The sequence below is a fragment of the Silurus meridionalis genome, chromosome 28 (assembly GCF_014805685.1).
Source record: "Silurus meridionalis isolate SWU-2019-XX chromosome 28, ASM1480568v1, whole genome shotgun sequence".
Taxonomy (NCBI): Eukaryota; Metazoa; Chordata; class Actinopteri; order Siluriformes; family Siluridae; genus Silurus; species Silurus meridionalis.
This window is the reverse complement of record NC_060911.1, coordinates 11730079-11756143: the sequence shown is the minus strand read 5'-3', so window position 1 is coordinate 11756143 and position 26065 is coordinate 11730079. Positions and strand designations below refer to the sequence as shown.

Here is a 26065-nt window from a genome sequence, read left to right as displayed (position 1 = left end):
TCCCTGTGGGATGGTTTCCTCCGGTTTTCTCCAGTTGATAAGCAGTGTTGAGTTATAATTAAACATACATGGTTTTTTAACCATGTAACATACTACTTTTCTAAGAAACATCCTCCAATTCTAGACATTGTTATCTCAAGCACCAGGTCTAAGATCAAAAATATGAATTAATATAAAAAGAACTGTAGGCATTTCTTAAGCAAGATGTTAAAATCAGTGGCATTTTTTCCTTTTGTTTAAATGTGAAATGCACACATTATGATAATATGACCTTATTATTTGGCTTGATTAATTTGTGCAGACAAAAACAGTTGAGGGATATTCTTGTACTTGTTGTTAATGGTGTTGCTGCATAATGTTGCTGAGTTGAGACCTTAAATAAAGCAACCCCAGATCGTAACACTGCCTCGAGAGACTTGTCTAGGAAAATGCTCCAAATCAGTAAACAAGATTCTTATAATAAAAAGATCATTATCCCCAATGAATGATATTAATAACACAATTGTTATCAAACAATTTCAGGCACACCTGGAATAGGACTCCCAGGGCCTCAGGGCCCACAGGGAAGATGTGAGCCAAATGAGTGCACGCATGGTTTGCCCCACACCAATTAGGAGGTCTAGAGTACATTCTGTAGCCTTTCTGCCCAAGTCCAGTGTGGAGCCAACAAAGAGCAAAAATGCACTGTTTACTCAGTGTAAAATAGCAGACACTGGCATGGAAAAAATATATCTTCCTTATGTGTTGCCAAATGCGTATTTGTATTCGAATGATTTTCAGAAACTAATTTGTTTATTCATTATTTCATGATCAGTAAAGAACCTCAGTTCCTGTTCATAATAACTTTTTCTCCTATGTGTGACCAAATGTATTGCATACTAGACAGTTGATCTCAGGGTTTCTTTGTTTTTGTTTTTTTGTTTGTTTGTTTTTGCAGAATAGATAAGCTTGGTTCTTAAATCCGTATTTACCTCAGCTTCTTTTTGTGCAAGAGAGACAAATAGATTTATTACAGGTGTGATTAAACTACAGAATATTAATATATTAATAGATCATAAATATGATCATGAATATTGTGTAAAGATTGTAGTGTGTTTAGCTTAAAGTGTATGAAACTTTTTTCAAATGTAGAATTTCAAGTGCAGGCTATAGAGTATTTGAGAAGAACATTAATCTTGACAATAAAAGTGTTTTTTTTGTTTTGTTTAACCAGTCATTACTGTAAATATGTTCCCCATTGATTAAACATTTTGTACATCTGTGAATGAGTATTTTTTACTGCTTTTAATGTATTGAAACCATTGAACCACTAGCAGAAGCATGTTGAACTACACAGTACAGTTGGGTAAAACTAGTTTGGTTTATTGGTTGTGTTTATAATGTGAGGAAGGAAGAAGTATTTAGTGTTTACAATTGTGCATGCAACATAATCTTCCCACCAGCTTATTCATGCTGTATGTATATTTTGGCTTTTCAGATGCAAATACTATACACTGATGATTTTATACAGTGCTTTTTATTATTTTGCAAGCCTTTTTATCTATTAAAGGATGGTTAAAGTTACCTGAAAATGCCACATCCATCCTTAGCTACACAACTCAAATGTTATTTAAATGTTGTACATTTTTTCACTGCATTCGCTTCAAATGTTTCTATGCAAATTGATTCCTTATTTATTACTGTTTTGATTTTAGCAGGGGTTGGTTTTATGTTTGTTTGTTATTTCGAATAAAAAGCCCCTTTAAAGATGTTTGTTCTCTTCGCCATTTGATTTTCGGGGAAAGGTTTTAGAGACACTGTCGATCACTCTATTGAACTATAGTGAAGCCTTAAAATTTGCACAATATTTACAGTGCCTCCAGAATGTATTCACAGCATTTCACTTTTTCCACATTTTGTTATGTTACAGGCTTTTTCCAAAATAGTTTACTTTTATTTTCCATTAAAATTCTACAAATAATACCCCATAATGACAACATGAAAGAAGTTTGTTTGAAATCTTTGCAATTTTATAAACAATAAAATATATATATATATATATATATATATATATATATATATATATATATATATATATATATATATATATATATGATTCACAGCCTTTGCCATGACACTCAATCTCAAGCTCCTGTGCATCCTGTTTCCACTGATCATCTTTGAGATGTTTCTACAACTTGATTAGAGTCCACCCGTGGTAAATTCAGTTGTTCGGACATGATTTCGAAAGACACAAACCTGTCTATATAAGGTCCCACAGTTAACAGTGCATGTCAGAGCACAAACCAAGTCATGAAGTCGATAGAACTGGTGTTTTGGACCTCAGACAATCTCCTGTCGAATTTGTTCCACACATGTATACGCGTAAACGGGGGCAGGGATGCTGAAGCAGGTCTACTACCCTGACATTTCAAGTCAAGTCAAGAGGCTTTTATTCTGATTTCTACCAGCCCTGAGGGGCCCCAGTGCCCCGTGTGGAGGTGCTGGAGATGCTGTTTCCGATCCGGACTGACATCTCCCAGTCAGGAAGTCCAGGATCCAGTTGCAGATGGAGGTGTTCAGGCCCAGTAGGCTCAGCTTATCGATCAGATGATTGTGTTGAATGCTGAGCTAAAGTCTATGAACAGCATTCGTACGTACGTGTCTTCGCTGTCCAGGTGGGTGAGGGCCAGATGGAGGGTCATGTCGATGGCATCGTCCATGGAACAGTTTGGACGATAGGCAAACTGCATGGTGTCCAGTGAGGGTGAAAGCTGGGTCTTCATCACTCTGCCAGAAATGTTGTCTGGTCCAGCAGACTTCTGTGGGTTAACTTTGCATAGAGTTTTGCTTACTTCAGCTGTGGTTAGACAGAGCACCTGGTCACTGGGAGGAGGGATGGTCTTCCTCGCCTTCACGTTGTTCTGTATCTCAAACCGCATCTGGAAGGGAGGCGTCACAGTCACAAGCAGGTGAAGTTGTCTTGTAGTTCATGATCGCCTGGATGCCCTGCCACATGCTCCAGGTGTCTCCGCTGTCCTGAAAGTGCCCGTGGATTCTCCTGGCGTGTTGGTGCTTCATCCCTCTGATGGCACAGGACAGATTGGCCCTTGCTGCTTTTAAGGCCGTCTTGTCCCTGCTCTGGAGGCGGAGTCTCTTTGTTTCAGCACGCACTTTTCTGGTCATTCACGGCTCCTGGTTGGAGCACAGTGATGGTCTTCCTCTACAGACTGCCAGGTGGTGCCCCACATTGAACTTTAAATAGCCAGTTTAATTCAATTTAATTCAATGCTCTATAATAATTGATAAACACAATCCCAAAGCAGATTAACAGATTCAATAGATTATGAATATGAATTTTAAATGTGTGTGTAAATCATAAATCCATCTGCACTTGCCTTGCTCACTTGTGCTATAAAATGCACATAAACATGAACATGAATTTATGTAAAAATCTCAACAGTTTTTAAGTTATCATAGCCTCATATAGCCATAGTCATAAGGTCATATAGCCTAATGACTACATTATGTATTATTTAGGGTTTTTTTTTATTTATTTATTCATGTTTACCCTTTTCTTGTGTCATTTTGCCTTTGACAAGCCATTTGTTTATATTCCTGGTCTTTAATATTTCCTCTTGCATAATGAATACATCATGTATACTGTTCTTTATTTATTCACATATTATGTGTACTAATAATGACCTGGACCTGGACTTGTCCTCTCACACATGGACCTATAATCTGCCTCCATAAACTTTACTACAGCTGCCCTGCAAATCTCCAGCTGTAATTCTTGTGGAAATGTTTTACTCAAATAATACTCATGAACAAGTAAGAGATCTTGACCCTGTTGTGAAGCAAAAGGTCATGGTTAACTTGCCTAAACACTCAGGTAAGCTAAAAAAGAATGTATCAGTTACAATTGTTTCTAGGGATGTCAATAATTGTGACACAAGGTTTGGTTTAAAAAAGAGAGAATTTATTTTTGTTTTTCGAATTGATTTACTTTAGTTGAAGATCTGATCTCCAGGATTTTTCAGTGTAAGATTAAACTACTCATTTTTCATACATGTCTTGTATGATGTCATTAAAACACTGAAAATGTGTATCAAATGTAAAACCTTCAGACCTTTATAATCTTCAAAATCAATGTCATATAATTCCTCTGCAAAAAAAACAGAAGTACTATGAAATGTCACAGTTGTTTTTTGTATTCTTTATAAGCCCCCTTACACCTAAGAGGAAAACACATCCTTACAGTTCAAAACAGAAATTAACACAAATTTATACAAGACATTATTCAGCCCCATATTTCCTCTTATTGCTTCCACTCTCAATACACATGAAATAAAAGAGCACTTAGAAAGAAAGGCCACCATGATAGTATGTTCTGTTGTTTTAACTGATAAAGTTTACCAGTGGCAAATATCATACCTTTAGAACAATAATGTATTACTGTGGGTTATAAATGGACTATAAACAAGTAGTGGGATCCAGGGACATGGGCTCCATGTTGCCAATTCATATTATACAAATGATTATTATTATTATTATTATTATTATTATTATTACTATTAATAAAGCCAATTTATAAAAACTGCAACAAAACAAAATATTGATATGCAATCTTGGATGGTTTATTCTCACGCTACACTGACCTTTAGTCAGTTTTGTTACCACAGTGCTAAATTCACATTTTTCTATAAAGCGTTCTCACTACATCCTTAAAAGAACTGATACAGGAAGCCCTGTGTGTAGACACATGAGATCTTCTCATTTTTACTTCAACTGCTTGAGTCTCTCATAAACCAATATGTAAAGTGATCAAGACTATTATTGTAAACAAAAACGTTCAAAAAGTAAACCTTTATGAAAAACTAGCTTGTTAGGCAACAATATTAATGTTAATGATCGTGGTTGTTTATGTTGACACATTTGGCGGCTGAAAAAAAATTGTTTAACATTAAGAAAAATTTCAATAGATAAAGCAATAAAAAACTATGTTCTAGTTTGGTGAACAAACATACTGCTTTGAATTCAGGGTCCATTCTGAAGTGCTGATGGCTGCACTGCAGTTAGCAAAAAACCTTTATACATCATTTCACTCATTTAAAGTTACATTTAATGGGGCACTTAAAAAAAAACAACTTTTAAATGAATGCTTTATTTTTAAAAATGTAAAATTTTTGTTGCTCAGTAGAGATGTGGTTAGGATCTGCTGGATGGAGCAGAATGCTAGCATGACCTTTGGTGCTTGTGCTGTGATCTATATTTTCTCAGTCTTTATTGTCCAGAAGAAACTCAGTTACCAGCCGGCCCTTTAATGTCATAGTTTGTAAGGGACTGGGATGCAGATCCCGTGCTCAAGTTGCATGATGATGGGTCACAGTAACCAGGAGGTCCAGCAGGGCCAGGAGAGCCAGGCACACCAGGCTGTCCAGGAGTGCCTGGTAAACCTCTTCCACCATCTTGACCGTCTTGACCATAAACGGTCTTACCAGGCTCACCTGAAAGAGCAAAGGAAAAGCATAAGCCAAGGAAAAGGTTGTTTAGCTGCTAACACTAAGACCATAGGTCTGATGTGAAAGATTATAGTAAATCGCTCTTTGGTTTAGAACAGGAACACATCTCACAATTAACATCACTTTTGACTTCTGTCAGTGAAGAACAGAAAGCTGCAGTGGGCATGGACTCTCCAGAACAGGACAACAAAACATGGAAAAATGTAGCCTAAACTAACGAATTTCTGTTTCTGAGATCTTGACCCAAAATGCCTTGTGCCAACAGTTCAGGTTGTTGGAGGTGGTGTAATGAGGTGGAGAATGTTTTCTTCACACATGTTGTGGGATTCATACAAATCAATCATATTTTGAATGCTACAGTTTACTTCAGTATTATAGCTGATCATGTGCATCACCTTCTAAAGGTTACTTCCCTAATGCATCGTTTTACAAAGCAGAAGTATTCTCAAACTGAGATTTTCATGGCCATGACAATGAGTTCAATGATCTTCAGTGGTTTAATGGATCTAAATAGGCTATTTTGCAGATGCTGCAAAATAGGCCACTTGCAGCATAAATGTGCACCTGAAAAGTCAGGTTTTTAATATCTTGTCGAATCCATGTCAAGAATCAAGACTGTTTTGATAGCAGACGGAGGCCCTAATCAGTGTAAATGAATATGTTCTTTATAACGTAATTTTGTCCCTGATAAGCGAGCCAGTGGTGACTAGGGGAAGGAAAAACTCCCCGAGATGGCATAAGGAAGAAACCTTGAGCGGAACCAGACTCAAGAGGAACCCGTCCTAATCTGGGTTGCACCAAATGTCTGTTTGTTGCAGATATACGAATATATATTTTTGTTTTGGGCTTCAGCCACATGATCGGCTAAATAAAATGTGCGGGTATACTGGTTTTCCTAATGAAGTGGACAGTTAGTTTAGTTTCAGTGTAGATTTCATAGTGCAGTGTTATCAGACTGATGCTAACCTGGTAAGCCAGGTGGCCCTGGCATCCCTTTGGGGCCTCGTACTGTTTGCCCTCTGTCTCCTCTGTCTCCAATTTCACCTGTAGAATAGTCAGAATATATATTAAATGAAAATGTATACTGTTACATTATCTAGCATTAATTAGATAATTAACTATAATACAATAAAATGCAATACAATAGCTCCTCCTTCTTCTTCTTCTGCTTCTTTCGGCTGCTCCCATTAGGGGTTGCCACGGACAATCATTCATCTCCATACCCTCCTGTCCTCTACATCTGCCTTTTTCAAACCAACTACCTGCATGTCTTCCCTCAACACATCCATAAACCTCTTTTCCTCCTTCCTGGTGGCTCCATCCTCAGCATTCCACACCTCCCTCACCTTTTCTCTAAAACGTCCTACATGCCCTGTCCCTCTAATAAAATAATTTCTAATCCTGTCCATCGTCATCACTCCCAATGAAAATCTCAACATCTTCAGCTCTGCTACCTCCAGCTCCACCTCCTGTCTTTTACTCAATGCCACTGTCTCTAATCCATACAACATCTCAGGTCTCACCACAGTCCTATAAACTTTCCCTTTCACTCTCACAGATACTCTTCTATCACAAATTACTCCTGCTATCACTCTTCTCCACCCACTCCACCATGCCTGCACTCTTTTCTTCACTTCTCTAACACACTCTCCATTACTCTGCACTGTTGACCCCAGGTACCTGAACTCCTCCACCTTCTCCACCTCTTCTCCCTGCAACCGCATCACTCCACTGCCCTCCCTCTCATTCACACACATGCACTCTGTCTTACTCCTACTGACTTTCATTCCTCTTCTCTCCAGCGTGTACATCTACCTCTCCAGGCTCTTCTCAAATATAATATAATATAATATAATATAATATAATATAATATAATATAATATAATATAATACAATACAATACAGTGGATACCAGTTTTTTAGTCAGATAGTAATGGCAATCATAACAAAATGTATCTAAGAAATAGTTACCCACCTTTAGGCCCTTTGAGGCCTGTTGGTCCAGGAGGTCCTTTAAGGCCAGGGAGTCCTCTTGCACCGGCCTGTCCAAGGAAACCACTGTCTCCTGGTTGACCTGGAGGACCAGGGGGACCAGGTCTGCCAGGCAGACCAACAGCACCAGACTCGGGCCTCCGCAGACTGGCAGCTAGCTGGGCCAATTGCTCTATAACAAAAAACATGGTGCCAAGATTATATCTCTCTTTTTTTTTTTTTTTTTTATCATTCTACTAATTTATGTTCCCCAAAATCATCAATAGGGCCACAAAATTAAAAACATGTCTAATTATAATAATGTCTATAATATATAATATGTACACCTACCGAACAAACATGGCATTATGTGTGGTTCATTATATAAGATAAGATATACCTTTATTTGTCCATACCTTTAACTTCCATCTATCCATCCATAATCCTTTTTAATGTTTTATATGTGGCTAGATAATAAACTTAAAATAACTTCTCTGCTTCTATTTTTTTGTATTGGAAGAAATACAGTTTTTACACTTAAATGATTATCTTTTAGTCCTAATGTTAAGGTTTAAATGTATCCATTAAAGTGATCTGTATTAAGATCTGCAATATTTCTAACATTTCTCCAGCACATCATCTGCTTTCTTGCCTGAACAAAGTTTCTATAAATAAAGAAGAGCTTTTAAAGAGTTTTTATGTTCTCACATACCCTGCATTACTCGCATACACACTTGTTTAATGTGTTGATCACCTGGTCCTTTCCCCTGCAAACAGACACTTCACATTCAATAACAACACTTCACATTATAATAATAGTTATAAAATGCATTAAATAAAAAAAAAAAAAAAAAAAAAAAATATATATATATATATATATATATATATATATATATATATATATATATATATATATATATATATATATATATATAATATTGATTAGTGTTAATTCCTGTGCTTTTCATTATGTACATGATATTCTGTGATGTACATTATATGGCCTGTAAACATGAGGTTCATATTTTGTCAATGATTACTGGTTTACCACAGTCAAAAGTGTGAGATCTTACATGCTTGATTCCTGTATTTCATCACATTACACATATTTTACATATTAAAAACACTTTGCATACGTTTGGCAGATAATAAGTTACTGGATTCTGTTTAAAATTCAACAAGATGTAAATAACTGTTAAACCTTTCAACAAAGGTTAGAAACTGTTCATCTTTGCCCTGCTCTTATAGAAGACTATATAATAGACTCACTGCTGGGCCTTGAGAACCACGAGGTCCTAGAGCTCCTCTGTTCCCCTGTACACCACGGGGTCCAGCACTACCAGGGGGTCCTTCAATACCAGGCTGTCCACGGGCACCCTCAGGGCCTCTGTTTCCTGGTTCTCCTTGATTACCAGTCTGGAATTAAAATAGAAAGACTGTTATTTGAATAGTTATACAACAAATGGCCAATATTAACAGCAATAAACAACCCTCAAAGTAAAGATAGTAAATAAATCAATATAGTTCATTTAAGTCTACATGAAACCATGAACAAATACTAAACAATCTAAACCCAAAACTTACTGCTCCCTTAGGTCCAGGCTCTCCAGGCTCCCCCTAAATAGACATGATACAAAATACCATCATATTAAAATGTTTATATTTACTTATATTGCAAACTTTTCAAATAAAACATTTTACACTTACAACATCTCCTTTGTCACCAGGGTTTCCCTCTGCACCTTGCACTCCCTAGAATAAAGATATGTTACCACAAGGAAAAATATTTAGATATTATTGTCAGTGGCAAATCTTTTGGCATGTGAATAAATAAAAACGATGAAGGTTGTTTTGGATAAATAGATCAAATCCCCACCTGTTCTCCTTTAGATCCCACTTCACCTGGTCCACCCTGAGACATTGGTCATAAAAGGGAACTTTGTTTTACATTTTACAAAAAGATAAATCACACATTTCGAAAGAACAAATATTTTCATTAAATATAAATGCATTTATGACCTGCCATTTTTTCCATATAAATACACACAGAGAGTAATCTGAAAGTATTCAGACCCACTTTCATTTTTTCAATTTTATGTTGCATCCTGATACTACAATCTTTTTTTACTTAGTAATCTACACTCAGTACCAATAATGACAATGTGAAAACAGAATTATAGAAAAGTAATTATTTTTATTAAAAAATTAATTTTCTTTATTAAAGGGTATAAAATTACCCTTTAATCAGTATTTATTTAAAGAACCTTTGGCAACAATTACAGCATCGAGTCTTTTTGGGTATGACAACACTTTGTACATCTGGATTGTGGGATTATCTGCCACTCTTCATAGCAAATCCTCTCACAATGGGTCTGGTTGGATGGGGACCGTTGGTGGACACCCATTTCAGGTCTCTCCAGAGATGTTCAGTATGGTTGAAGTCAGGACTCTAGGACGTTCACAGAGTTGTCTTGGTTGTTTTGGCAGTGTCTTAGACTTCTTGTCATGTGAGAAGGCAAAACCGAGGTTCTGAGCGCTGTGGAACAGGATATCTTATTCTGCTCCATTCTACTTTCCCTCAATCCTGACCAGTTGCCCAGTCCCTACTGCAGAAAAACAGCCCTACAGCATGACATTTGGGATGGTTTTAGGGGGGAGAGAAGCAGAGCCTTGTTTCCTTTAGATATAATGTTTAAAATTGAGTCCAAACAGATCAATCTTAGTTTCATCTGACCAGAGAATGTTGTTCCACAAAATCTTTGCTGGGCCAATTCCATGGGTTTTGCACTGAGAATAGGCTTCCGTTTGGCCACTCTGCTATAAAACCCATATCGGTTTAGAGCTGCATTGAGTTCATTCAAGGTGTAGAAATATTTCAGCAACACTCAAGAAAAATGGGAAGCATTGGAGCAAAATTTCAAATGGTTGCAAAGGGTCTGGATAAGATAATATAAGATTATAAAAAATATTATATACAGTGGAACCCGGTTACGTCGATGTCCTAGGGGGTCGCCAAAAAGCATCGAGGTAACCGATAATCGAGATAAACGAAAATCAAAATGCCGGCAGTATATTAACGTGCTTGAAATTTCTTTATGTACATGATGTGGGTTAATAAATGAGGATGTGCATGCACGTGTTTTTGGAGGGTTTTTTACACAACAGCGTTGCTACGATTTGTTTGATGAAGGCATGCTATAAAAATGTACATACGTTTGTTAACAACAAAAGGCATTAGTGCACCTACTAACAGCAGAGATTTACCAGTATACAATACAAACCACCGTCCATTCTCCATACAAACCTTTATTATATTCTCCAACATTATAAACACACAGATCGCTCAAAAAAAACAAAAAACAGCGGCTGCACAGTGCCGTCTCACATTTAGTCCACATGTGGGAAAAAAAAGAAAAATAAAGAGTAACTAAGTTTCTGAAAACTTATGACCATCAGGCTGAAGTAATCCGCACAAACACACAAAGCAAAGTGTCCGAAAAAACTTACGTCCGCGATGCCGAGGGGGAGATAAGCCGAGCGAGAGAGAGAGAGAGAGTTTGTGAATAGGAAATAGGGAAATAAAAAAATACCGCGACCGGCGGCACAGCGCGAAGCCGGAAAAAAACCCCGGAAGATCCAAAACCGAACCCAAAACCAAAAACGAGGGACAGAAAAGTCTCAAACGTGAACGGCCGAAGGGGGCGTGGCAGGTGCTTTCTCTGCCGCTTTCTCTGAAGCTCCCGACTTCAACTCCTTACCGAGAGAGCCGTGCTCCTTACCGAGAGAGCCGTGCTCCTTACCGAGAGAGCCGTGCTCCTTACCGAGCGCGCGCCGCTCCTTACCGAGAGAGCCGTGCTCCTTACCGAGCGCGCGTGTGCATATGTGCACTTACTAACAGCAGAGATTCACCAGTATACAATACAAACACCTGTAGCATCTGTAAGGTTTGATTTTTCCGCCACTTTCGCGAGTTCTTCTGCGGCTGCACAGTGCCGATCAACATAACTGACGTTAAAATTTCTAATTTTCCCCTCTTGTGCTCGAGATATCAGGGTTCCGCGACATAAAAATCGACATAACCGATAAAAAATGCTTAGAAAAAGCGAGAATTTGGCGGTTCCACTTCAAAAACGTCGACTTAATAGGGTTGTCGAGATAACCGAGGGCGAGATAACCGGGTTCCACTGTATATATATTATATATATACATTATATATTTTTTTTTTCTTTAAAAAGATTTATGGACATAAAATATTTATAAAAATGAAACTGCATCAACCCACTGACAGCACCAAACTGTTGCATTCTTCTATTCAGCTTTTCCATGCTGAAACCACTGCTTCTTTCATTTGTTTGCTTTGGGGTTTCTTCCTCCTGGCTCCTCTTTAAGAGGTGAAATTCCCTTAAAGTCGGGTGAGAAAAAATTCTTCCATTTTTGTCTCTGATGAAGTCCTATGTTGTGTGGGCAGTGTGCGTTGGGTTTTTGCCTTGCTGCTTGATGAAGTTCCTCCCATTTAGATTTGATGCATGTCAGTGTAAATTGACAGACAGAATGTTTCTGTTAACTTGTAAATTCATGCTACAATCTTTAGTTACACCACTACCACCACTAAAGATTAGTGAGCCTATTCCAGAAGCAGTCCTGCAAAATATATATATATATATATATATATATATATACTGTTATCATACACTTTAACCTTTAACCTTTCTATCAGTTTGGTAGAAGGTAATCTCGGTTACAAAACAGTGGTGGCACATCTCTGAATTATGCACAAAATTCTAAATTGCCCTTCCCACTCTTACTGTTGATGAATAGTGTGCATGTTGGAATAAAGCCTCTAAATTTTTGCTCTTAAAGTTTTCTTTAAATGCTGAATTGTGACACTTTCACACCTGCCCTGTGTAGCTTGTTGCTGATGTCACTGTGTTTTATTTCTTTTTTTTGCACAGCACTCACGATGTTTTTGCTTTAAAATGGCTTTTCTTCCAGAAACAGCTTTCTAATACACGATAATACATAATAACAATAATTTCCTGTCTTTCAATGTGTGTATGTGTACATTTTACGTGTGTGTGTGTGTGTGTGTGTGTGTGTGTGTGTGTGTATGTATAAATAAATTTTAGCTCAATTAAAATAAATTAGCTAGATCATGAGATATACAATTATTTATTACATTACATAATCAGGACATTGTATTACATAATCAAATATCAAAGTAAAAATGATGTCCTTACCCTGTCTCCTTTCTCTCCGGGGACACCTGGGGCTCCAGGAAGTCCAGGAAGACCAAGGTCACCTTTTGAGCCCTGCAAACAATTTACATTTTAGATAATCTTCTCACACTTCAGAGGAATGTCTGGACAAATTGATGAGTGAAAAAATTATTTTAAGTTGGAAAATGAATAAATGAAAATTAAAAGTGTTATATGCAACTCTTTGAGTCTTGGTGTTTTTGCCTCATCTGCAAATGTGGACAAAGTACACAAACCATGTAGACATTAACCAATTGAGTTAAAGTAGAGATATACTCCAGTAAATGTAAAAGTGCTCCCTTTAAACTTTCACTTGAGTAAAAATAAAAAAAATATATATATATACCTTCAAATGTACTTAAGTATCCAAAATACTATGATTATTATGACTATAATGTTCCTTTTATCATTTTTGTCACAAGACTCATATAATCACTCAGTTTATGTGAACGCTAATGTTACTCTTAGCACACCGATCTACACTGTGTTTGACAATTTTAAAATTAACATGAGCCCAAAACCTTCTTTTCAACTACTTAAAAAAATCGCACAAATAAGGCCATGGGTGTTGTGGTGAGTTCTAGTCAGGAGATCTTCCATCATTTATTCCACTCAAAATGTTCCGTTGCTGTTGAACTGATGCTGAACTGTATGTTGGTGATAAGTAGATACCATAAATCTAGGGTTAGATAAATAAATAAAAAAGAACGACTGATTTTACAAAATGTCGTTGAGTAAAAAGTAAGATATTTGACTTTGAATGTAGTGAAGTTAAAGTAAAAGTCTCCCCAAATGGAAATATTTTAGTAAAGTACAGATACTTGAAAAAGCTACTTAAGTACATCAACGAAGTACATTTACTTCTTTACTGTCCACCACTGCTCATCTGTATGGCATAATATTCTTATAAAGGAAAGCCATTTTACTTATAATTTTAGCCATTGTTTTATTTAACAGATGAAAAGTAAGTAAACTCTCTCTGTCTTTAGCAGTGTCTTAGCAGTTCTGAATTTCTAAGGAAATTCAGCTAATTCTCAAATTATGGGATTATTAAGGTTTCTCAGTAAAATTCATTCTCATTAAAAATGTGTGTAATAAGCATTGGTTGACAACAGAAAATGAACATTTCCTTTGGAAGTTCATGTGAGTGGCACTGATTCCGAATATGTCATCAAATGTACAAAAGATCCAGTGCAGCCCTTTTTCTGAATATTTTTTTTCTGAACCCCAGATCAGACCTGGTCTGTTTAGGATCCATTTTAGTGCCTATGATGACACTTCTGAGAATAAAAGTAAAAATCAGAGTGAAATCAAGGAAATGGTTTAGAACTCTACATTTTTATTTTTTAGGTACAACTGCATATTAGGGAATAAAACACAATGAAGATTTAGTACGTTTCTTAAATTAGAGAGGAACTTTTTCACTATGCCCCCTGGAAACATTGGAAAAAGAAATGAAAAGAAATGATTATGTCTGCATGGTCTAATTATTTTGGCTCTGAGAATTTCTTAATCTCAATAAATCAATGACTTTTAAATCCGCTTGGACAGTTTTTATTTTTGGTTGTACAAATATAATTTTCCCCCTCAAATTATAAACATAAAAAGTCTATTAGCCTATTAGCCTCACCAGGCAATTACTAAGGATTACATTTATTTGAACTTCATTTTAATAAGCTATTTAAAAGTCCTTATATCTCATCCAGCTGCTTTGTAAACCTTTTTATTAAAAAAAAGCCTTCTCTCGGTTATATGCCAAGTATATATTAAACATTTTAATGTCAGTTGAAAGACATAAAAGAGTTGAGCAATATAAGCACAGCATTGGTTTAAGCTATCCTGGCTAACCACACATCTCACTTAAAGGATTGCAGCAATGTCTGGTAAGATACATGTCGGTTGTCTGGATGTTCACACAAACAATGAATGGTACAGGAATTTTATATTGTAAAGCTACTTAGTTTATAATATTGCCAGCCATTAAACCTCTACAGTGCAATTAGTAACTTGCAGACAACATTTCCTGATTGAGTTTTCATCATTGCCAGGGACTTTAACCACACAAACCTAAAATCAATCCTGATAAAATTCCACCAGCATGTTGCCCCCTAGAACAATCATTTTAGGCCTCGATTGCACAAACATTTGCAGTGCTTAAAAAGCTGAGATACCGACAGAAAGCTACATATACCGACAGGGCACCTGGCTATGTGCTCGGGGAACATGATGTTCAGATCACAGATGCACTCTCAGATGTCTTCAACGTTTCTCGGAGCCCAGTCGAAATCATCCCTGTACTGAACAAATCATTTGTGTCCTGCCTGAATTACTATCATCGATCATGATTACTTCTTTCAAACAGTTAATCATTCAACACAATCATCCCACAGAAACTGAAAATCTGAACCTGCTGGGTATGATCACAACCTCAAATGGATTCTGTACTTTCGCCCAGAAAACTCTAGTCTATCAGGATGACTTACTCTAATATGAGCACCACTACACTGACTACTGGGGCCTCCCATGGCTGTGCTCTTGCTCTCAGTCCACTGTCTATTTACACTGTAGACTCATGACTGTGCTGCAAAGTGCAGTTCAAATAACACTGTTTGCTGATGACACCACACTTGTGGGACAACCTCTGACTAAAAGGATCTAAAGTGATTTGTGAGAACAGCTGAAAAGTTTATTTAAGTTTTTCTACCCACCATTAACACTGCATACAACAAGCGATACAAACCAGCCAGTGTCACCTTTCTCACTCCTCTCATCGACTCCTCACCAATTTGCCAAATACAGAAGCATTTGAAACACTACCAGCACACTTCATAACGGCTTCTTCTTTAAAGCAGTATAGCTCAGGTAGAATTGGAAGGCAGCAGAATGTTAAGTAGTCACTAGGCAGTCAAACCCTAGGAAAACTAGTAGTCACATTATAGGATTCAGACACACAAAACACTTACTCTAGCTCCTGGGTTCCCCAAAGGTCCAGATGGCCCTGGCTCACCTCTATCTCCCTAAACAAAGTAAAAATAAAAGTGAAAAACAATTTAAATTGAACAGTTCTGGTATGCTAAAAGAGAAAGAATCTTAACACTCACCGGTCCACCAATAGGGCCAACCGGTCCAACTTCTCCCTGTACTCCACGTTCTCCCTGGTTATAAACATGAAATTTTATTATTTTTAATTATTTATAATTGCTGTCATATTGTGCAAATTATAGTCAACTTACAGCCTTTCCAGATGATCCCATAGTTCCAATAAGGCCTGGCTGTCCAACATTTCCCTACAGTCAAAAGATTGTTAAATATAATCATTTAAACATTTCTCAGCATAATTTTTACACCTTCAATTTCACTCGACTTTAAATTGCAATAATTATTCTTAGTCATTTAAAACTTATTCTGTTGACTGGTTGTGAGTCATTGACTAATACCCGACATTTTTTGCAGAGTTGATAGATTACAAGAGTAACTCTTTTCACAGAACTTATTACCTACTGTACCTATCCATTAAAAATATTATTCTAGTAGTATCAGACTAAAATAACAATGGTTGAATGGTGGTTGAACTTCGTAAGCGGTAGAATGAGTAACTAACTAACTAAACTCCCTTGTTGATTCACCAAAGGTTAAAAAAACTGCTAAATGATAAATGTGAAGACTTGAAAGTAAGAAATTAGATCTTGCAAGTCACGCAAATATCATGCAAGTTACCCAGGAACACATCTTAACTTTACGTTAACTTTTTCAATTCGCCAGACTATACCATTGCAGTGCTACCCTATAGGTCAGTCTGCTTCATTCAGTTTTGGTCAAAATTATTATCATAGTGTTTTTGGATGCAAAAATTACATACTGATAAAATGCTATATTTCAGCCATATATTACAGAAACAGGATAACATTTTTCTTCAATGAAGCAAAGTGACATAATGAACACTTTAAAGGATCTTTCTTCAATCAATAAATATTTCTAGGAAGGCTAGTTCTAAGATAACATGAATCCAAAGATTGCTGCTTACCTTTTCACCAGGAGCTCCCTTTGCTCCTGTAACACCAGGTAAGCCCTACAGAAACAAATATACAGTAACAACAATACTGTAGATTTACAAAAGTTAAATAAATTATTTTGTCACATAATTTTAAAAAAAATCCACTCTCACTTTAAAGTAAAACTGTCTTATTTGTTTTAAACGTCCATTCAATATTTAGAAGCTACAAAGTTTTATTAAATACTTATTATAAAATTCTTATTAAATGTATTAAATAAAAAATGTATATTTTTCCTATAAATAATAAAACTATCCATTTGAAAGTACGTATAAATGTTTAAGCAAGTTTAAAGAACCTTAAAACTGTATTAATGTGTCAATGCCTTTTGTTGCATTTCTTTTTCCATCACCAAACTACATCTTTACTGACAGTTTTTACTGCAATACAACTACAATGTGCACTTCTTTCAAGTTACTTAAATTCAGTTTTCAGCCTCAATTGTCACAATGTTTAGGCAGACTGTACAAATATAAGTAATGAAGTTTAAAATATAAAGCTATCATAGCCAACATATCACAGTCTGCTGAAGTATGCAGTATTTTAAGTGTATTTACACAATTAGAAGGACTTATTTACACATTTAGTAGTCTTGTTCAAATAATAATTGTCTTATTCTCCTTTAGTTATAAGTCATTTCTAAATGTTATGAAAAAGGAGTTTGGAATGGAACATGACAGAATGTGAATAAAAGTCATAGGGCTTTTTAGGTTTTATGTGTGAAACTTACAGGTAGTCCTTGAAGTCCAACCTCTCCAGGGTTTCCAGGTTTCCCAGAGCTGCCCTGTTTGAAATGCAGTATCAAATGTCTTAAAGTGATTTTTGCAGATGCCTTAATGTAATACCTTATAGTCAAAACCCACTATTTGTATACCTTAACTCCTGGTAATCCAGGAATTCCATCACGTCCATCTACACCAGGCAAGCCCTAAAAATAGAAAATAAATGATAAAAGTGTGTCACAATTGGTTTAAAGTATTACATTTGGAAAACAATCTAGTATATGTGTGTATTATACAGGTTTACAAGGGAGATGGTCCAAGAAAGCAATGACTATACTATTAGATTTCCAGTGACTCGTGATAGTTCTAACCATGATGTGCTCATATGGTAAAAGAATAAAATATAGTAAAATTAACATATTGTGTGGTATGATGTTCTGACCCCTCCCTGACTTGATTTCTTAACAACAGCATTTGTCAACATATGCATTTTAATTACACCTATGTTTAATTACACCAGCTTTTAGTTTTTTCTTCTTCTCTGTTAATATTCAAAAGACAAATAATGCAGCTTGTCATGTTACCAAAAAAAACCCAGCCATTAGGGAAGCACAAGCCAGTGCAGTTTTAGTAACGGTCCCAAGCCCGCATAAATGGGGAGGGTTGTGTTAGGTAGGGCATCCAGCGTAAAAAACATGTGCCAAATCAAATATGCGGATCACAAATAAGAATTTCATACCGGATCCCCGGTTTACCAATGACCGCCACAGGTATCATTAGCCAACAGGGTAAAAACAGGAAATTGGGCTACTGTTGGCCGAAGGAGGAGAAGGAGAGGAGAAAATGAATTATTTGGTGATAATTGGTGATTGGGGCAGACTTTAATGGGCATGTAGGTGAAGGGAACAGAGGTGATGAGGAGGTTATGGGTAGGTATGGTTTTTAGCAGAGGAATGTGGAAGGGCAGATGGTGGTAGATTTTGCTAAAAGGATGGAAATGGCAGTGGTGAACACTTATTTTAAGAAGAAGGATGATCATAGGGTGACGTATAAGAGTGGGGGAAGGGGGAGTGCACAAAGGTGGACTATGTTCTATGTAGGAGATGCAACCTGAAGGAGATTGGAGATTGTAAGGTGTTGGCGGGGGACAGCGTAGCTAGACAGCATCGGATGGTGGTCTGTAGGATGGTTTTGGAGGTGAAAAAGAAGAGGAGGAGAGTGAGGACTGAAAGAAGTATAAGATGGTGGAAACTGAAGGAGGAACAGTGTAGTGTGAGATTCAGGAAGAGGTCAGACAGGGGCTCGGTGGTGGTGAAGAGGTGCTGGATGATTGGGTAACTACTGCAGGAGTGATGAGGGAGGCAGCTAGAAAAGAACTTGGTGTGTCATCTGGAAATAGAAAGGAAGACAAAGAGACTTAGCGGTGGAATGAGGAAGTGCAGGAGTGCATAAGGAGAAAGAGGTTGGCAAAACAGAAGTGGAATCGACAGAGTGATGAGAAAAGTAGGCAAAAGTACAAGGAGATGCGGCAGCAGGTAAAGAGGATGTGGTGAAAGCCAAGGAAAAGGCATATGAGGAGCTGTATGAGAGGTTGGACACTAAAGAAGGAAAAAAGGATTTGTACCGATTGGCCAGGCAGAGGGACCGAGCTGGGAAGGATGTGCTGCAATTTAAAGCAATAAAGGATGGAGATGGAAATGTGTTGACTAGTGAGGAGAGTGTGTTAAGAATGTGGAGGGAGTATTTTGAGCAGCTAATGAATAAGGAAAATCAGAGAGAGAGAAGGTTAGATGGTGTGGAGATGGTGAAGCAGGATGTGGATAGGATTAGTAAGGAGGAAGTGAGAGCAGTGATTAAGAGGATGAAGAGTGGAAAGTTGGTTGGACCAGATGACATACCGGTAGAAGCATGGAGATGTTTAGGAGAAATGGCAGTGGAGTTTTTAACCAGATTGTTTAAAAAGATTCTGGAAGGTGGGAGGATGCCTAAGAAATGGAGGAGGAGTGTGCTGGTACCGATATTTAAGCATAAGGGAGATGTGCAGACCTGCAGAAACTACAGGGAAATTAAGTTGATCAGTCACACCATGAAGGTATGGGAAAGAGTAGTGGAAGCCAGGCTGAGGGAAGAGGTGACCATCTGTGAGCAACAGTATGGTTTCAAGCCGAGGAAGAGCACCACAGATGCTTTATTTGCTTTGGGGATGTTGATGGAGAAGTATAGAGAAGGACAGAAGGAATTGCATTTTGCAATTGCAGATTTAGAGAAAGCGTACGACAGAGTGCCAAGAGAGGAGTTGTGGTATTGTATGAGGAAGTCAGGTGTGTCAGAGAAGTATGTGAGGGTGGTGCAGGACATGTATAAGGACAGTGTGACAGCAGTGAAGTGTGCAGTAGGAACGACAGAATGGTTCAAGGTGAAGGTTGGACTGCATCAAGGATCGGCCCTTAGCCCTTTCCTGTTTGCAGTGGCGATGGACAGGTTGACGGACGAGGTCAGACAGGAGTCTCCCTGGACTATGATGTTTGCAGATGATATTGTGATTTGTGGTGAGAGTAGTGAGCAGGTTGGAGAAGGTGGAGGAGTTCAGGTACCTGGGGTCAACAGTGCAAAGTAATGAAGAGTGTGTTAGTGAAGTGAAGAAAAGAGTGCAGGCAGGGTGGAGTGGGTTGTTACTGATTTGTGATAGTCAGAGGTGGGAAGTAACGGAGTACAAATACTTCATTACTGTACTTAAGTAGATTTTTTCTGGTATCAGTACTTTACTCCACTATTTATTTTTCAGACAACTTTTTACTTTTACTCATTACATTTTTACACAAATATCTGTACTTTTTACTTCTTACATTTTCAAAACCGGCTCGTTACTTTACTTTTAATCCACTGATTTGGTGAAATATATTTTTTATTTTCACCGTGCGCCAATTTCAGCCGAACAACCGATTTCCTGTTACTGCGCGTCTTTTTCAATCCTCTAGTGTATAAAGTCCTGACTCTCACTCACCACAGAAGGCAGTAAGAAGTTTGGGGTTAATGTGGATGAGACAGAGGGAGTCAGTGATGTAAACATGACTGAGAACAGACACATTCCTGATCATCATCATCTTTTCTCTGCTTGTGTTCTATATGTGGATCTTCAGCCTGGATACATTCATTCGGTAACAACATTTTTAATTTGTTTTGTATTAACATATATATATTTTATCAATTCAGCGCGCATTTCTGTTTTTACCATTTTTATAAAAAAATTGATTAATAAATATCTAAATATAAAAGAGGGGGATACATTTATCCACGATGTCCTTTCTTTACATAGATATCAAATAAATAAATAAACTCCAGATAAAAATATTTTTAATCGGTAAACTTTTGTTTTATTTATTTACTTTTGCCACCTCTGGTAATAGTAGGGTGTCTGCAAGAATGAAAGGGAAAGTTTATAGGACTGTGGTGAGACCTGAGATGTTGTATGGATTAGAGACAGTGGCATTGAGTAAAAGACAGGAGGTGGAGCTGGAGGTAACAGAGCTGAAGATGTTGAGATTTTCATTGGGAGTGACGACGATGGACAAGATTAGAAATGAGTTTATAAGAGGGACAGCCCATATAGGACGTTTTGCTGACAAGGTGAGGGAGGCAAGATTGAGATGGTTTGGACATGTGCAGAGGAGGGACATAAGTTATATTGGTAGAAGAATGCTGAGGATGGAGCCACCAGGAAGGAGGAAAAGAGGAAGGCCAAGGAGGAGGTTCATGGATGTGGTGAGGGAAGACATGCACAGACTGGATTACAATTTCCCTTCATTACAGGGTTGAATTTCTGAGTAATTTCATCATGGCAAAGCTTCTGCGCAAATAGAGAGTTTCATACAGGGAAAGAACTGAGGGGCCTTGCATAAAGCCCTGTCCTCATAGAAAACCTATAAGTTGAATTGAACGCCAACCATACACAAAGTGTTCCAAACTCATACAGACTGGGGGTTGGTATGAGTTTGGAACACTTTGTGTATGGTTGGCGTTCAATGTATGTGTCAGGGATCCCCCTGCCACGCCTCTTCAGCGGCTCTCTCTCAGCCGCTCCCGGTGCTACTCGCCGACACCTGTTCCACAGGTGTTCCACCTGACCCCACTGGCTGTCGGATATACGAACTCATACTAGTGATCTCCTGAATTCCCGACTGCCAGCATTCTCTGCTGGTTCCTGCACCCCGTGCCGATTACACGGATAACCTTCATCGTACGGATTCTACTTACCTTTATGGAATATACTTTCCTGATGGATTACACCCGCATTACAGACTAAACCCGCATTATGGTCTGTACACACAGACGTGTTTGTGTGCTGAAAGGCTTATTAAACATGATTGAGTTACTTCCGCTTCCTTCTCGTGGTCACTACCCTGACAGTATGGTTGGTGTTCAACAGCCACATTCAGAAATCAGGTGGAAAGAGTGGAGCAGATTATAGCAAGTTGGCAAGTTAATGGCCATACATTAATTGCATATGAATGTGATCGTTAGATGTTTATATACTTTTAGAAATATATTGTGTATATCAATAAAATGAAATACATATTGAACCTGGGGAACAGTGGTGTAATGCAGACAAGGAATAAATGTATTTTTTAAGCAGTAAGCTGCTATGTGCAGATGGATTATTTGATTTGCTTTACTTACACTCTCACCCTTTGGTCCTGGAAGACCTGTGATGCCTCTTTGTCCCTGCGGTCCCTAAAAAAAGGGACAAAATAACATAATTTAAAATATTTATATTAGATCAATTGAATAATAAATTCATTTTAATTTAATAAAATAACATAATTCCAGCAACAGCTGCATATACAAATAGTTCTTTAGTATATTCTGACAGAATGCATACTCTCAACTATCTGTTGAGTCATTCTGAAAAACAAAAATACATATAGTACATATGCTTTACCAGAATGGATGGGTTAGTAATTTGCCCATCCCTGGATAAAGTTTTAGTTATTATACCTACTTGTTCTCCCCTAGGACCTGATTCTCCTATTAACCCTCTTGGGCCATGATCACCCTGTAAAATAAAACGTGTTAGCTCACATTATAGTATGCCAATGCAATATCATTGTAAAAAATACTGTAGATTTTAACCCAGCATAACCGATCATGCTGATGTAGAATACAGCTGTGCTTGAGGATCCAATAAAGTCAATTTGATTGTGCTGATATTTCAACACTTCAACATCTTATCGTAACACAAATCCTTAACCACTGATCACCACAACACAACTAGCTTCCATTTACGCAATACAATCTTTTAGTTGTAGTCGTGGGTGTAAATTTCATTTAACAGTAGGGGGGACCATAAATATAAAACTTTTTATGAGCAAGTTTTGAAGGGGGACACAAATAATACAGTCAAATTGCACTGATAAAGACAGTGTCCCCACTGTGAAAAACTGTGCTTTTATCATTATTATTGTAGCACGGAGACTGCGTCATTATGGTTATTTTCAAAGTTTTTCTCAGGGTTAATGACAAAGCAAAACAAGTAATTAAAAAAAGTTTAATTTTTTTATTTAAAATTAATTAAGACATTTAAGAACAGAATAGAAACTGATTATAAAAATCAGTGGGGTCAGTTTCGGATGTATCACAGTGCTTATTAAGTAAATGCACAGATAAACAATATGCTAATTGTGTGTTAAATTAACATTATACCAAGTCGTCCCAAATAAAACACTGCATGGGAAACGGCTTTGGCGTGTTAGTGTCAGTGCACTATGCTACAAGCTACTGTAAACAAGCTAACGTTCACTAGATAAGTCATATTTTAATCTCTAATAGAGCAGATTCATGGAAAATTACATCCAAAATCAGCATTTTTGCCGCAACTAATTTATGAATGAGTAACTACATTTAACTAGATTAAAGAGAATCGCTTTATTTAAAGTGAATAAAATCCCCTAGTTAATGGAGTTGAACATTAATTGGGCCACAGACACACACCTGACTCGTGTGTGTAGAGTAGGTGAGATGAACTGGAAAAGCAGGCAGTGGGTCAAACCACTGTGAGGGAAGGGAGGGGGAACTCAACTGTTTCTAAGTGCATTTTTTGCATTTTTTTTCTACTTACACAATTAGTTAGGTACACATACATATATTTTTCACAGTAGAGAGTGCGATATTATTTTGATAATTTTTTTAGATTTTCGCCCATGATTGTAGTAGATTAGGGGCACATGTCCTGGCTCATCACGGTGGTTAAGGCTTTGAGGCACAGATGAACCAAGCTGTCAGATGACTTTTTTTTTTACAGTGTAATTTTTTTTGGCAGTGTACATTTCTTATTTAACAAAACTCCTAATGGGGAGGGAAGCAGTATAGGTGAATAAAAGGAAACAGTGTCAACAAAACTTACAGTGGCACCACTAATTCCCTGAGGACCTGGATTTCCATCATTGCCCCACGCTCCCTGGAAGAAAATTTGATGGATTTCATGAGTGTGGAATGGCTACATAGTGTATGGGCCCCATGCCCCCTGACTCAATACTGCAATACTGTAGCACCTATACAATGCATGTGTTTCAAAAATAGATGTGCACCACATTGTCACTATAAGACTCCTATAAGCATATATGGGGGAAAATATTTGAAGGGCTGGGGGGAAAAACAGGTTTTAACTGTAAAGTGTTTCTAAGCTTTAGGTCTATCATCAGATAAACATGCTAACATGCAAAGGTGTATACAATTGCAATACATGAAGTCATCTAGTAGTCCAAAAGATCATAAATACACATTTACTTACATGCTAGGTAAATGAAAACATTGCTTTTTCCAGAGTTTTACTAACCAATGATGGATATGTCAGCTTACTTAATTTTACTTTCACATTGCATCAAGTTAATCTAATTTAGATCTTTTATGATGTACGACAAATGGTTGCCAAAAAGCTTTAATTTAGAAATCTTTACTTACCATCTCCCCTTTGGAACCCATAATTCCCATAGCACCTTGAATTCCCTGTGATCCCTAAAAACAAAAAGCAAAATTTGTCATTGCTGCCTTTAAAAATCAATAACCACAAATGCTGCGTGAAGGCTGTGAATGAGGTTGATGAAGTGAGGTTGATGCACTCACTACTGGGCCTTGGAGTCCAACCTCTCCAGGGGAACCCTGCTCTCCTACTTCTCCCTGGTAAATATAATGCATTTGTTTTATTTAAAATAGAAAAAAACATAAATCAACAATTATGAAAAAGAAAAGGAAAAAGAGGTGGGCCAAAGAAGAAAAAAATATGGATGAAGGCTATCCAGAAAAGTATTTGTCAATTACATTGAAGTTCTTTTGCATTATTTAAACTTCCTTTAGATTATTAAAGACTAATTCATTTGTAAAAATTATTATAGTTTTTTGCCAGTGGACTGTATAAATCAACAACAAATAAAACTAATACAGTTACTTCTTCTAATAATTTAATATACATTTCTGTCAAAGGCTTGGCCGCTTGGTCTGTATATGTATTGTGGAATAATAAGAAGGTGTGGCTTACACAATACCTTCTTCACAAATCAGAGCTGTACCCCCCAATATCCAAATCAAATCTAGTCATTGTATACATACATGGTTAGGGTCCTATAAGGACAATTTTTTATTTCCGTAATTTAAAGATGAAATTGTTTAGACCTGTTTGCTTAATAAATATTATACAAAAAGCTTGATGCACAGTATACAGATATACTAGTTAGACATTGTTTCATAGCACTTAACATATATCTAAAAATATATTAATATTAAATCTGAATATATTAATATTATATATTTTTTAGAACCTCAAACAAAGTGAGGGAAAAATGTGGCCACCAAAAGGACCCATGATCAAATTAAAACAACAGAGATTACATGTGATATACAAGTTAAAACAAAAAATAGCTACTAAAACTATTTTACAGATATTTTTGTATTTATTTTAAATGAAAAACGGATTGTGTCAATGACAAAAGAAAAAAAAAACGAATCTGCCAGTGCCAGTATTTAAACATATAGCAATTACAAAAAGAAATTGAGTTAAGGTATTGTGTTTTTAACAAGAAATCAGTCATGGAATAATCCATAGTAAACATCTGTAGCAATTCTAACAAGTAACAAGAAGTTACAACAATTCAATTTTTTTTATGCACTTTTATCTTTTTATTTTTCTATGTACTTGATTATCTCTTGACTCATGCACTTTTATAATTCTATCTATAAGTTATTTCTAGGTGTACACCACACAGAAGCAACATTCTGTAGGGCCTCATCAGTGTGTAATGCTCTCTAACAATGTGTGTAACGTTATTTTACAAGATAATAATTATCTTGTTTAAGATTTAATAAGATTTAATACATAAAATAATAGATTTAATAGATTTAATAAATGATTTAATAATGTAAAAAAATAATGTGTGATTATTTTATTTTAAAACATATATATACTGTTCATGGTGCTGCACACCACAGCTCTGCCCCTTAACTCTGTACCACTGACAGATTATGTTGGTCAATTTGCCCCACAGCTACCTAGAACCAAGGGGAAAAAAAAA

The 26065-nt window shown here is 36.9% G+C and overlaps 2 protein-coding genes across 4 annotated transcripts in view; one reads left to right on the top strand and one right to left on the bottom strand.

The window, feature by feature from the left end:
- LOC124381484 (collagen alpha-1(XIX) chain) overlaps positions 1 to 1750 on the top strand; it is a 118810-nt gene extending 117060 nt beyond the window's left edge. For all 3 annotated transcript variants that reach the window (XM_046843184.1, XM_046843186.1, XM_046843185.1), the window contains exon 55: positions 523 to 1750. In XM_046843184.1, the coding sequence (XP_046699140.1) occupies positions 523 to 614 (92 nt within the window). In that variant the 3' untranslated portion in view covers positions 615 to 1750. The remainder of the gene's footprint in view (positions 1 to 522) is intronic.
- Positions 1751 to 3939: 2189 nt separating this feature from the next.
- The window catches only part of col9a1b (collagen, type IX, alpha 1b), a 28169-nt gene continuing 6043 nt past the window's right edge, over positions 3940 to 26065 (bottom strand). The window contains exons 13-32 of the mRNA XM_046842671.1: positions 24624 to 24677; positions 24462 to 24515; positions 23905 to 23958; positions 22504 to 22557; positions 22182 to 22235; positions 17657 to 17710; positions 17513 to 17566; positions 16755 to 16799; positions 15964 to 16017; positions 15832 to 15885; positions 15694 to 15747; positions 12713 to 12784; positions 9352 to 9387; positions 9183 to 9227; positions 9060 to 9092; positions 8745 to 8891; positions 8188 to 8242; positions 7480 to 7668; positions 6471 to 6548; positions 3940 to 5489 (exon numbers count right to left, since the gene is read on the bottom strand). Of these exons, the coding sequence (XP_046698627.1) occupies positions 5284 to 5489; positions 6471 to 6548; positions 7480 to 7668; positions 8188 to 8242; positions 8745 to 8891; positions 9060 to 9092; positions 9183 to 9227; positions 9352 to 9387; positions 12713 to 12784; positions 15694 to 15747; positions 15832 to 15885; positions 15964 to 16017; positions 16755 to 16799; positions 17513 to 17566; positions 17657 to 17710; positions 22182 to 22235; positions 22504 to 22557; positions 23905 to 23958; positions 24462 to 24515; positions 24624 to 24677 (1446 nt within the window). The 3' untranslated portion in view covers positions 3940 to 5283. The remainder of the gene's footprint in view (positions 5490 to 6470; positions 6549 to 7479; positions 7669 to 8187; positions 8243 to 8744; positions 8892 to 9059; positions 9093 to 9182; positions 9228 to 9351; positions 9388 to 12712; positions 12785 to 15693; positions 15748 to 15831; positions 15886 to 15963; positions 16018 to 16754; positions 16800 to 17512; positions 17567 to 17656; positions 17711 to 22181; positions 22236 to 22503; positions 22558 to 23904; positions 23959 to 24461; positions 24516 to 24623; positions 24678 to 26065) is intronic.